The sequence below is a fragment of the Tenrec ecaudatus genome, chromosome 7, assembly GCF_050624435.1.
Source record: "Tenrec ecaudatus isolate mTenEca1 chromosome 7, mTenEca1.hap1, whole genome shotgun sequence".
Lineage (NCBI taxonomy): Eukaryota > Metazoa > Chordata > Mammalia > Afrosoricida > Tenrecidae > Tenrec > Tenrec ecaudatus.
The window spans coordinates 89,371,988-89,385,067 of record NC_134536.1 but is presented as its reverse complement, the minus strand read 5'-3'; the positions used below and the strand labels follow the sequence as shown (position 1 = coordinate 89,385,067).

At 41.6% G+C, this 13,080-nt stretch overlaps 1 protein-coding gene across 1 annotated transcript in view; it reads right to left on the bottom strand.

Moving 5' to 3' along the window:
- Positions 1-8,017: 8,017 nt before the first annotated feature.
- The window catches only part of TBX18 (T-box transcription factor 18), a 31,089-nt gene continuing 26,026 nt past the window's right edge, over positions 8,018-13,080 (bottom strand). Inside the window, exons 7-8 of the mRNA XM_075554815.1 lie at positions 12,795-12,889; positions 8,018-10,841 (exon numbers count right to left, since the gene is read on the bottom strand). Of these exons, the coding sequence (XP_075410930.1) occupies positions 10,117-10,841; positions 12,795-12,889 (820 nt within the window). The 3' untranslated portion in view covers positions 8,018-10,116. The remainder of the gene's footprint in view (positions 10,842-12,794; positions 12,890-13,080) is intronic.

Genomic DNA, 13,080 nt, shown 5'->3' with positions numbered 1-13,080 from the left:
ACTCTTACTGGTGGAAGGTTGGGTCCATCCAGCGGGCTCCAACTCATGTGACCTTATAGCCAACAGAACAAACACTGTCTGGCCCTACGTAATTCTCACAAATGTTGTTAGGTTCTAAGCCACTAAGTCAATCAATCTCCTAGAGGGTGTTCTTCTTTCTTCCTTTGACCCTTTACTTTGCCAAGTATTGGGTCCTTTTTCATGGACTGTTCTCTCCTGACAACATGTACAAAGTATGTGAGATTAAATCTTGTCACCCTGCTGATAAGTAGTTTTCTGGCTGTCCTTCCTGCAAGACTGACTCTTTCATTCTTCTGGCAGTCCATGGTATACTCAATGGCCTTTGCCAACATCATAATTCAAATGCACCACTTTCTCTGTCTTCCAGCTCTCTCATACACTTGAGGCTATGAAAATACTATGACCTGGGTTTGTTTACTCACCCCAAAACACAACTTGCCCTAAAATGACAACCAAATAGTAGATACTCAGTAAATGTAATTGAATGCCTAAATACAGCCATACCTCTATTTACGGAAAGCTCCAAGCTCAAACTTCCCACTACTCAAACAGCACAATTAGAAAAAATACCTGCTCAGGCGGAGAGGGAGTCACCAGTAGTGTCGCACTTCAATCTAAGCACAGCCCTCAATCAGACAACATACAAGGGGTTACACCCCTAACACAAGTAGATTTGTTTTCAAAGCTATTTATTTTTATTTTCAACAAAATTATCTATCACCTTCAAAGTACCGTATATACTCGAATATAAGCCAAGCCGAGTATAAGCCAAGGTACCTAATTATTACCTGGGAAACCAGAAAAACTGATTGACTCGAGTACAAGCCTAGGGTGGAAAATGCAGAAGCTTTTGGTGAGTTTCAATAATCAAAACAAATGAAAATAAAATGACTAAAAATTGAGACATCAGTGGGGTAATGTATTTAAATATTTATTTTAAATAAACACATAACCAAAAGGACAAGTCATTTAACATTAGTAAACCAGCATAGTAAGTGGAAAATAGGTTCAACAAAAACAATAAGGTATCAACAATGATACTTTAAGAGGACTATTCCCTGAGCTCAATCAGCAACCAAGCTAAAATGTAAAAAGTTAAACTCCTTCAAAACTGGATTCCTCATCATCATCCATATCCCAATGCAGAACCTCAGCTGGTGTGAGGTCATCACAGACGCTGTCCTCACTGAGACCGCCATCATCACCATCACTGCTGTCATTTTCATACAAAGCGCAGTCTTCACTGCCATCCATAGCATTACTAATACTGCATTTCTGGAAGGCACGTCGCACCATGTCTTCTGGAATATCTTCCTATGCATCTCGAACCCACTTTGCTATTAACTCTATGTCAGGCTTCATGAGATTTCCTCCTTTTGTTAGTCGGGCTTGACCAGATGACATCCATTCATGCCACATCCTTTGCACATGGTATTTAAAAGGCTTATTCAAAGATACATCCAGAGGCTGCAGTACAGATGTAAGCCCACCTGGAATAACGAACGGCTAAAGTAACTTTACTAGATTTTGCCAATTTTTTTATGTCATCCAAAAAACCCAAGACTTTGAAAAAGAACTTTCATGATAATGCCCGCCGCCCAACCCCTACTGTGACGTGTTAGCAGGGAGGAGGAGGGGGAGTCCGGTGGGGGCAGGGAATGCAGGATGTGAATTAACACAGAGACCAGAGGGGAGAGACAGAGCGCAGCCACAGGCACATCCTTACCAGGTCAGCTGTCGGCGTAAGTGAATCACTATGGGTGCTTCTGCGAATTGGCGCCATCCACGTCATAGAACGGCTCTGAATAGTTAGATGTGAGTAAACAAACATTCAAAGCCCTGCAGTGTCAGCGGGGCTTTGATTGAACAGCAGAGAAATGGCAATCACCCGCGAGATAATGGCTGCTGGTCCATTTACCTTGGCGGGGCCCCAGCGAGATATTACACCTTGCTGGGTTACCACTGACCCGTGTATAAGCCAAACCCCAGTTTTTCAGCACATGTTTTGTGCTGAAAAATTCGGCTTATACATGAGTATATATGGTACTCTCCATTACACGCCACACATTTGTCAAATCTGCGATTGCATTCTTGGAAACTTTTTCAAACTCATCTGGTTGGATGGCTGACAGCGCTGCCCTCACTTTTTCTTCACCTCTTCTAGATCATCAAATTGCTATCCTTTCATGTCCCTCTTAATTCAGAGAAACAAAAAGAAGTTGCACTGAGTGAGGTCAGAGGGTAAGGTGTGGGGGCAAGAAAGCCATGTTGTTTTTTGACCAAAACCTGGTGCATTGAGATGGCTGCATAAACTGATGTATTGCTAGGGTGGCAAAACCAGTCTCCCATCCGCCACAATCAGGCCTTTTTTCTCACTTGCTATTACACAATCTTCCAGAACCTTCTAGAACCACTAAATAGAAAGCTTGATTAACAGCCTGACCTGCTGGAATGAACTCCAAATGCACTATGAGTCAACACTTTCATCCATTTGGGAGTTGAAGTTTTGTCATCAATCGACATTTCACCTTTTGTGAAATGAGAAAACCACTCATACACTTGAGATTTTCCCACAGCGCTGTCTTTGTAAGCTGTGTTCAACATCACAACAGCTTCTGTTGCACTTTCCCCAAAAAGGAAACAAAATTTCACAACTGCACGCTGTTCTCTTAAATCAGCCATCACAAAACACAAGGTTCCAGAGAAATTGCTTTTATGAAAAATTAACACAGACCAGAGAGAGACCAGAGGAAACCTTCGCAGGGAACTCTACGAGACGCAGTAACTCAGCGAGTTGCTGGATGCTTACCTGGTGGGAAAATGGATACTACGAAAGTTCTGCTCTGCCTAGCACAATTCCAAATGTTTTGGGGTATGCCCTTGGATAGTGCTTATGTTAGTTCATGAAAGCATTCTGCATTGGGCTCCCCCCCCCCCGTTTATTTCTATAAAATAATATAATCGAGGAGCCAAAGAAAGTTAGTGATACAAGCACTAACACTAAGAGGAAAATGAGAATAAAAATAAAGAAAGAAATCATTGCCAAATCTGAATCTGATTGCCGCTTGTCTGATTTGGTAGCTGAATACAACATGGCTGTCAATATTACCAATATTTTTGAAAACATTAAAAAATAATTAAAGTGGTTAATGTAGTGAAATCATTAACTCGGAAACAAAGAACCCAGACCATCAAAGAGGTTGACATGTTCTGTTAATTTGGATACATCTGAAACAACACAGCCGTGATAGTGTATCCCCAGGCAGTGATGTGTAAGGAAACTAAAAGCCTCCATTGTGAATTTATAAGTGTAAGTTTTGGTTTTCCATTATTTCCTATGGGAAAAATATGTTCAGTTCTTGAACTTTTCTGGGTTCAAACATGAATTTAGAACAAATTGCGTTCGACAATCAAGGTATCACTGTATTTAAAATACCAACAGTTTTCCCTGGGAACAGAGAGCTCATGATGCTTGTGATCCTTTTCCTTGACCTTAAAACTACGGAAGGACATAGACTCAATTTCCCCAGGAACAACGTGTCAAGGTGGTGTGTGTGTGTGTGTGTGTGTGTGTGTGTGTGTGTGTTGGGGGGTGGAGGGGAAGATGATTTATCAAGTGTTGGTACATTGATCGCTGGGGGTTAGGCATTGGGCTACACTACCACAAAGTCAATGGCTCACACCCCCGAGTTGCTCCAGCAGAGAAAGGTGGGGCTGTCTGGATGTAAGGATTAGAACTCTTGAAGCCCCTATTCAGAATTGGAATATACTTGAGGGCAGAAAAGATTACATTTATACACCCAATGAGCTATTTCAAAATGCAGTTCCATTGCTGCTACTAAGAATGTGAAAGGACAGGTTAAAACTTTATCAAAATGACTTTGCCTTGACACCAAAAGCACACCTAAATAAATAAATATGGTATCATCAAAATTTACAAGCTTTGTTGTTAAGGATGACCACCCAGAAAGTGAAAAGATACCCTAAAGATTGGGAGAAAATGTACATGAAACACATAATGGATTTTAAAACCTTATATCTAGAATATATAATAAGCTTTTAAAAACAATTTTATTGGTATATAATTGATATATACAATTTAATAGTTCAACCATATTAAGAAGAGTTGTACAGAAAAAATATAATGAACTCTTATATCTCAATAATAAAAAGGTAAATAACCCAATTACTCTAAAGAATAAATACAATTTGCCAATAAGCATGTGAAAAGACATTCAATACTTTTAGTCATTGTGGAAATGCAAATCAAAAACACAATGAGATACCACTGCATACCCAAGCCAGTCCAAGCCCCTAAGTCTGATATTAGCCCATATGTCCAATATTGATCTATAAAGTCCTCTTCAGATTCACTAAATATATGCAATGACACCGAATGGAGGACGATCACAGGCCAGTGGGTAGAAAGTCTTTGGATCCAGTGGAGGTATAAGCATCTCAGTGCTGGCAGGCTCTCCACATGGTTTCGCCAGCTAAGGGCACTAGCATAGTTCCATGTGTCTTATCAGTAGAGTGTCTTCCAGGGAAGGAGCCCAGAGAGAGAATCCCCTGCCTCCAAGTAGGAAATACCAGAGTTCCCAGAATTCTCAGGGGAAGGCCATGCCCACACAGAGGCTTCATTGGATGTGACCCGAATGACAGACTAGATTCCACCCCTTCACTCTTAATCCTCTCAACTCCCAAATTGACACCAAATTATTTAACTATCACACTGGGAGACTAGGGTAAACAAAAGAGGAAACTCACTGCTAGTGATTTCAAAGATTTTTGGGGGGGAGCAATTAAAATATTCTAAAATTGATTATAGTGATGAGCTGGTTGTGTACTTCTTGCATACACTAAGAATCATTTAATTGTTCACTTCAAATAATGAATTGTATGGCATGGGAATTATACTAAGTGAAGTTTTGGGGAGGTTGCTTCTTTTCCTTTTTTTTTTTTGGTCTTGACTGATAGCAAGTTTTCCCAGTGGTCTGATTAAATTAATATGATTTGAAACATGGTTGTAGGATGTGTTTGTTGAGTCAGTTTTGTATAAATTTCAGAGTAATCAACTACTTCATATTATAGCACATGAGTCTCAGTAAGAACGAAATCCTTAAAAAGGGGGGTGGGGTGGGGGGGCAAGTGTTTTCTTGATGTGGATTAAGATATATTTTCAGTAAACTCGGAATGATCTCCAGATATTTTACTACCATTCCCAAAGGAAATCTAACTCAATAACGTGTCTATTCACTGTACAGGAGCAAGTAAATTATAAAGTGCAGCTTCCTTCAAATATTAAAGCATTTCAATATGCCCTACATAATGTGATTAAATAAAGTACATTTCTATTCAAAAGATAAATGCTAAGTAATCTAACAAATTCAAAATAATTCATGTAGTATTGTGTTCTTTCTACCATATTTACTTCCAAAAGATTCAATAGTTTTATGAAACTATTTTTTGAAATTATTTTCTTAATATAGAGCTAAGTGTTTTAACTAGAATCTTATTAATTTGAAAGTGAAGGAGGTAGGAAAGATGCTATAACTCCAGCCTCTTCTTTCATACATAAGAAAACTAAGAGCCAACCCATTTTTATTCAAAATCCTGGATGAAAAATTCATGGGTTTGAAACCAAGTTCCTTAGTCTCTCTGATCACATCAAAGTTTAAATAAAAGACAATTTTTCAGTTGAAAATGTATGAGCATATAGAATAATAATTTTATATCTATTGGATGCTACTATACTCAAATGAATATGAGCAAATGATGTGATACCACATCTGGTCTCATTTGGCTCCCAAGGCGGATTGCAACAAGGCAGAGATTAGACCTGCTCCCACCTGCCAAATCTCCTTACCAAATTATGATACCAACTCTCCTTTCCCGGCACTCTCTACTTTTCAACTGGTTCTTTCATTCATTGCAATGAGCACACAGAACTCGCAGATGATGCTTATGATTATGGAGTTTATTTGGGGAAGTTTACAGGTTACAATTCAGGTGAGAAACACTCAGGATACCCTTATTCAGTGAAGATAATTTCTCCTTTGCCACGTCTGCTGGCAGGCCTGTTTTTGATCTTCAGCCTCTTGGTCTGTCCTCAGTCTCCTTTGGGCAATGTTAGAAGAAGCTCTTTTCGAGCTCCTAATGCCACTACACTGCAAGTCTCACTCCTAAGGCACTCCCCTCCAGCTCCATGGGTCAGTCACACCCAGTTCCCTCCACAAGCCAGTCTCAGGCCCCAAAGCAATTGGCTTTACTTCTTCGCTGGCTGGGAAGTCCACTGCTTTGTGTCATACTTTGTCTTCTGGTTTTTGTCTTCTGCCATATCTCTGGTGTCATTGCTAGCTCCAGGATCAAGAAGGTTCAATGTCCAGGGATCTTGGGATCCACATGGCTTACACAGCTTCTGGTTCTTGTCTTTTACTGGTAGGGAAATCCCACTCCATGCATCAGAGATACCAAGAAGGTGTCAATCGCTCACAGCTGAATCAGATAATATCATCATTTTCTTCCCCCGCTTTTTCACACACACACCCAGACCTATCAGGAAAACTAATGTCATTTGGTGGGAGTAACAAAGGCTATAGTTAGAAGAGGCATATTAATTAATTCACTGCTTTTAAGTTTTATTTATTTTGATCACTGATAGGTTTATCCTTAAGCTTTTCATTCCTAAAATGCTGGAATTATATATATGTATTGGACATTTTGCATATTTTAATGCCACTCTCAATTTATTTGAGCACCTATTATTTTAAGAATGGTGATCAATGCAGATTAAGACACAACTAGTTAAACACAATTATTTAACTCCCTTTAGAAGGCTCAGGAAAATTTACGTGCAAATAACCAATGAAGGCCCTCATGGGGAGACCTAGCACTGAGCTACTACATCTTTGAAATAATGAATTCTTTACCAAGCTCTCTAAGAGACCATCTACTACCCCCGACTAACAACTACTAAAAGGTCGCGGAATCATTCTTTTTAAATGGCTCTGCACCACTACTCCATGAGCATGCGCATCGTGATTAGGGCCCACATTCTTGCTCCCGCTCCTCATCCACATCATCCAGAATTGCCCTTGCTCCCAAAATTACTCTCCTTGCTTGGAATGGAACCTCCACCTGTCTCCAAAGCCACTGTGCATCTATTTCACACTGAGGTGTGAGTTGCTGATATAGGTTGAAGTCTTAGGGAAAGGGTGATTTGCATTTTAAAAGTGGTTCATTTTGCTCAAATTCTCTCTAATTAAAGAATTAAGTGTAATCCTTGGCTTTATAGGCAACCCTGTGCCCTAATCCCTGCTGAGGGGCTACCAGGTCTCCTGACCCACCACATTCCAGAAATCAGACGTCATCGATTGGGAGCCCCACTTGTGAAAAGTTGTTGACCTCTTGGGCGGGGAGGGAGCTTGTATGCAAGCAAGTGTGAATTCTCAAAATGTGACTGGTCACATAGCAGTGACCTCACCCCATCTCAACATCCCTTGGAATGTTTTCTAGTCAAGGGGCCCCAAGTGATCTGTCATCACTGGTCAGTGGGGCAAGCAGCTCCTTCTTGTGTCCTTGCCCTTCTCCCCTGCACCTGAAACAAAACACCCCCTCCTCTCGGCCCTCCCCCTCACATGAGAACGTTCATGTGTTCAACATTTGTTAGGCTCTTTACCTCCAATGACACGGTCACCGCACTAAGAAATTATATTTAACACATGAATAACAAATACCAGGCCAGGCCCAGTTCTTCTTGTCTTGTCACTGAGAGCTGTAGAACTTGTGTTTGGGGATATTAGTAAATTCTTTTGGGGAATATTAATAAATTCTTATAACAACATTCATACATCCTTAAAATGATTATTCTTCAAGATCATCAAAGGGTTTAATACCACACTTTAATATAATTTCTTAAGTACTTTTTAATAAAATACAGATATATAATTACAATAATCAATGCATATATGTCATTTAATGCAATAAAAGCCTAGTCTTTGAAATGACATGGTGATTTTTATTTACAGTAAATCCTAAGGAAATAACATTTGTACAATATTGCTAGATTTTACCCAAAATATTAAAAAGTTATAAGGTGGTATCATCTCAAATTATCAACTGAAAAAATGAAAAAAGCTTTGATTATTAGTATATACAGATATAAATCATTACTTTCCATGTTTTCTCAATATGGAAAACTCTTTTGTTCTTTGAAAGATATCAAACATGAAGGTTTCGACGAACTCATGAGGACTCTTCTCATTCTGAAAGCCTTATTCTGAATTTGTCAAGTGATTAACACTATACACAAACACCTCACATATTGACCTATTCCAAATGGTTCATTTCCCCTGGTGCTGTAAATGAAAATTAATACTAATTTGAGGGACTGTTACAGAACCCAAGAGGAATTTTTTCAATATCTACGAATGTGGATCACATGCTATGCAAATTCTGTTCAAACAGTAGATCCTCCATAAATATCTAACAGTTACACTGTTTTAAAAAAGTCAAATCAGAAGCTATGCCCTTTAGCCATCCCTAATAAAGATGAGTTAGAGCATGTCATCTTAGTAAATGAATGGCAATCAGGTCCTCTTATATTGGTAAATGTATGGACTCGTATGGGTTGATGGGCAAACACACTATGATACTTTTCTACAGAAGTAAGATGGGGATCCTCATCGCTTATTCTTAGCTTTTTCTACTCACCCCCTAATGTGCGTAAACCATTTATACACGGTTCAAAGGCTTTTTAGAAAGTGAATGCCAGTTTCCTTTCTCTGATTTTGAAGCTAAAAATGCTGCTGAGTTTTGAAATGTTATAGTTCCTTATCTTAATTAGTATCTTCCCCCTTACTCCTCTAAAAGCACCTTTATGTTAGTGACCTTTGTACTACAACCCCTAAAAGACAGATTGCTGGAGAAAACCCCCTGAAATTCCTTACAGTGTGATTTAACACCATAAAGGATAAGGATGTATCTGATTTGAGAAGACTCAGACAGAGGGGTAGAGTTAAGGAGAGGGGACATATCACATTGTAGCAGTTATGGGACATAAATAGAAGCTTAAATGTATTTTTCCTTACTTAGAGACCATGAATCAGGAACCTCAAAACAATGTGGACAAAAGCTCCTAAATGGAAGAATGGATGGTACAGATGTCGATATGGTTCTTGTTGATTTATAAGATAGAAATTTCTCATTGGAGTAAAAGAATTTGAGGTGAATTTATTTTCACTTTACCATTCCAGTCACTCTTGAAAGTTGGAATGAAATCATGTTTATAGAAAGCATTCTTTAATGGTCTACTTGATAAGCTAAATAATAATGAGAAGACACATCAAAATACTGGGAATTATCCTCTGAGATGAGTAAGTGCCTTTTATATGCCCAATGAGACGTCAGAGGAATAATCACAAGTTTCTCTTTCACCTTTCCTAAGAAAATAACAACAATTATTATGAATTAGGAATTCTTACCCACCCATAGTCATAGTATAACTGTGGTACATAAGAAGAAGCATGAACACAGAAATGAAACCATGATTGTAAATCCCTCAGATCTAACACTAAGACCGTCAACTGGCTTTTGCATTTCAGGCTCTCACACTTACTGTGTCCAAGAGCAACAGAAATAACGAGACACTCTGCTGGTTACTGCGGGTTATCAGCACTGAAGTATGAAACCTTTTAAAACATTGCTCTTATAAATTAAGTTACAAGTCCTGGTCTGGTTAGTATCAGAGGCAAGGTTTTAAGTTCATCATTTGGTTTTCAAAGGTGTCTGAGAACACTGGTTAAACATACAACAGCCCCACCCCACCCAGTCCCCTGTGCAACTAGATGAACTAGAGGAGAGAGAGGGAGAGTGTCATTTTTGTAGGCTGCAAAGTTCCACGTGTTGTATATGTACAGCTATATATACCAACAGAAACTTACAGCCTCACCATGAAAGTCAAACGATTCAATGAGCCTTCATTTCCTATTGCGACGTGTACACGTTACCAGCTACAGAGTGTTTCCTCCATATTGCAAAATCAGAAAAATCACATCCATTAGACAAATTCAAGTGTAGCTGAACATAAAGGCTTCATTAGACCATATGTGCAGACACTTGAGATGATGACAGAGTTAAGCTTCCTAGGGTCCTCGAGTCAAAGAAGTTCTGCTGAGCCCCACTGCTCAGCAAGTGCACGCCTTCCACGGGGGGCAACATCTGCCTATCCGTCAAGGTTCCACTCGGTGAGGACCCCAAGAAACTTCCTTGAGAAGAAACAATTTTCTCGGGACTGGCAGCCAGTTTGGGGGACGTGGAGAAGTTATATCCATATAAGGCACAAGGGCTGTGTAACCGGAATGTGTTATAGGAGCCCTGGTGGGTCTGGTTAGTGGCGAAGGCATTGCTGGATGGCGAAGGCATGATATATTGGAGCTGGGGGGACATCCCCGAAATTTGCATGGACAAGCTGGTCTGTGGGCAGCTGAAGGTGTCACTGTCACTGCCAGCCATGGACATGTTCACAGAAGCACTGCTGCTTACACCCACATAGGAGGGAGTCCTGGGTGGGGCAAAGGTCTCGCTGGTCTGGCTGGTGAGCCTGTTGTAGGTTTCAGCCAAGGATGTGCTGTACCGGTTGAGGGTCAGGCCTGAGCGGGCACAGGCCGAGTAGTCAGTGGGGGCCAGGCTGCACAGCTGACTGGTATTGGGCCCCAGGTGGAAGGCAGGAGAGGAGCAGGGGGAGCCAGGCAAGAGATGAGGGTGGGTGGTAGGCACGCCATTCCCAGAACTTTGCAGTAAGGTTGAGGAACTTGTGTTTCCTGAAAAAGGACAAAGACAATCGTTGAAATATGAAGAGCTCTTTCCATTTGGTAGACACACGCTAGCCACAGCTTGTCACAAGGAGGGTTGTAAAGAGGAAAAAGAGAGGGTCTTAGCTTTCAGCAACCTGTACCATTGAATGGATTCAGATTGAAAGATTTTACTCTGAGATCATCTCAATGTGTCGTGCCAGAGGATGAAGTGGTTTTGCTTGTTTGCTTGTTTGTTTGTTTGTTTTAATCACAGACAACAGTAGGGCATGACCCTAAAGTATTTTCACCCTCAATATCACTTACTCTAGTCATCATTACTAATGACTCGGTTGGCAACTTTATTAAAGATTTTCTCTTACAAAACAAAAGTAGCACTTGGGCTTTGTTTCACACCTGTAGCTATTATGTCCCTTCTATCTGTTTTACCTGTTCCCTCAGCAAAGCTCCATCGAAGTCAACATGCTTTCTTACAAGAGAAGAGCAGGAGTCACGTGACAGAAATAGCTGGTCTGCTCAGAGCTCGGCCCAGCGTCAGACATATCTGCAGCTGCTGTTGACAGCCTTGGCAGGTCGGGGCTATTGTGAGAAGGGAATCATCTGCTGCTTTGTTGACAGTTGTTGCTGAGACAATTCCACCTGACAGCAATGCTATGGACAACAGACAGGAGACGGCTCCGTCTGACGCTGCCCTCACAACTATGGCTCGGGTTGATTCTACTGTTGCACTTAAATACTTCAAAAGTCCCACTTCCAGCCAGAAAACACACGCCAACCCAAGAGCTGGCATCCAACAAACCAACAGTCCAAGGGGCTTCGAAACGACAGGTAACCCTGCAGCCAACCAACCAGGATGGTGGCTGACTCTCCCTCTCGGGATCTGCTGGCAGATTGGTGTCTGCACCCTTGATGGAAATGAAGAGGCAAGGACTCCAAACGGCTGCAGAGACTATGTGTGCGAGCAGCAGTGTTTCTATATAGCTTCTCAAACTACTCGGGGTGACCAATCAAAAAATGAGAATTATCAAAAACCCAGGATGCTGGGTTCGCACTAAGGCACTGGGCAGGACTTGAAGTAAAAAGCCGGACTGCAGGACTGGGCTGGGAGTCCTATTTACCGGGCAGACCATGGAAGAGCTCATTCTGGGAAACGCGTGCCCTGGGCTTGTGGGCACTATTCAGAGCTGGACACAGAGGAGTGGGTCTGACCCGCTCATCAGAAAACCCACAGTAGAGCCCTGCCTAGAAGCCAGGCTGCGGAAGGGAAAGAAGAAGGGAGCTGGAAATAAAGGCGGACGTAGGACTGGCTTATGGATTTCCTTGTGAAGAGCCGCTGACACCAGAATCCACTAGGCCACCTCTAGTATGAACAGGAGATTGAAGGGTGGAGCGAAGGTCATACAATAATTTGTTTTTAAATTATCTCCACCATGTTGACTTCTTATCCCATGTAGAACATGCTCTTCAAGGTTTCCAATGGCTGGTTTCCATGGAAGCAGATCGCCAGGCCTCTCGTCGAAGGAAGACCCAACTAGGTTACCTTGACTTGCTTCGAAGCGGAGCAAATTAACTGTTTGCACCACCTAGTGATTCTGATGCAATGTGGAACAGTCTAGAACAAGTAAGATTTAACCAATGGCCATGGCAGGTCTTTTGTCTTTGTTGTCTAGCTTCCTTCTGCTCACTGATGAAACGGATGGCTTCTGGAGCCCGTGAGGTCACCGTTCGAGATGTAGCACATAATCTGTGGATTGTTCTGTGCCTGAGCCCTGAGAAGCATGGGAGACAGACACAGCAGTCTGCTTTGGTAAAATATCTGTAGCCTTGGAAACCCTATGGGAGTTCTCAAATTCTATTCCGCCTCTCGTGGGGTCGCTATGAGCTGGAACCAACTGGCAAGCAAACGGTTGGACCTTCCAATGGGAACTGTGTGCAGGCGTGATTTGGGAGAGTGGCATTTACCTTGTTTGGGGATCCCAGGGATGTCTTCGAAGGTAAGAGTGCGTAGAGAAGGGCGCCAAAACGCATAGGACTCCACCAAGGCTTCCAAGCCCATTCTGTCGGGAGGATGGAGATGGGGACACGAGTTTAGGGGTAATCAGCATCTCAGACAAACAGTAGTGATGTTACAGTACTATCCCCCGCACCCCAGCATGAACACACATACTGGCAGGTGAGGAGCCTGCCTTAGGATAACAGGAAGTATTTCTGAAATGGCCATTCTTTCACCAGGAGCAGTACAGACTGG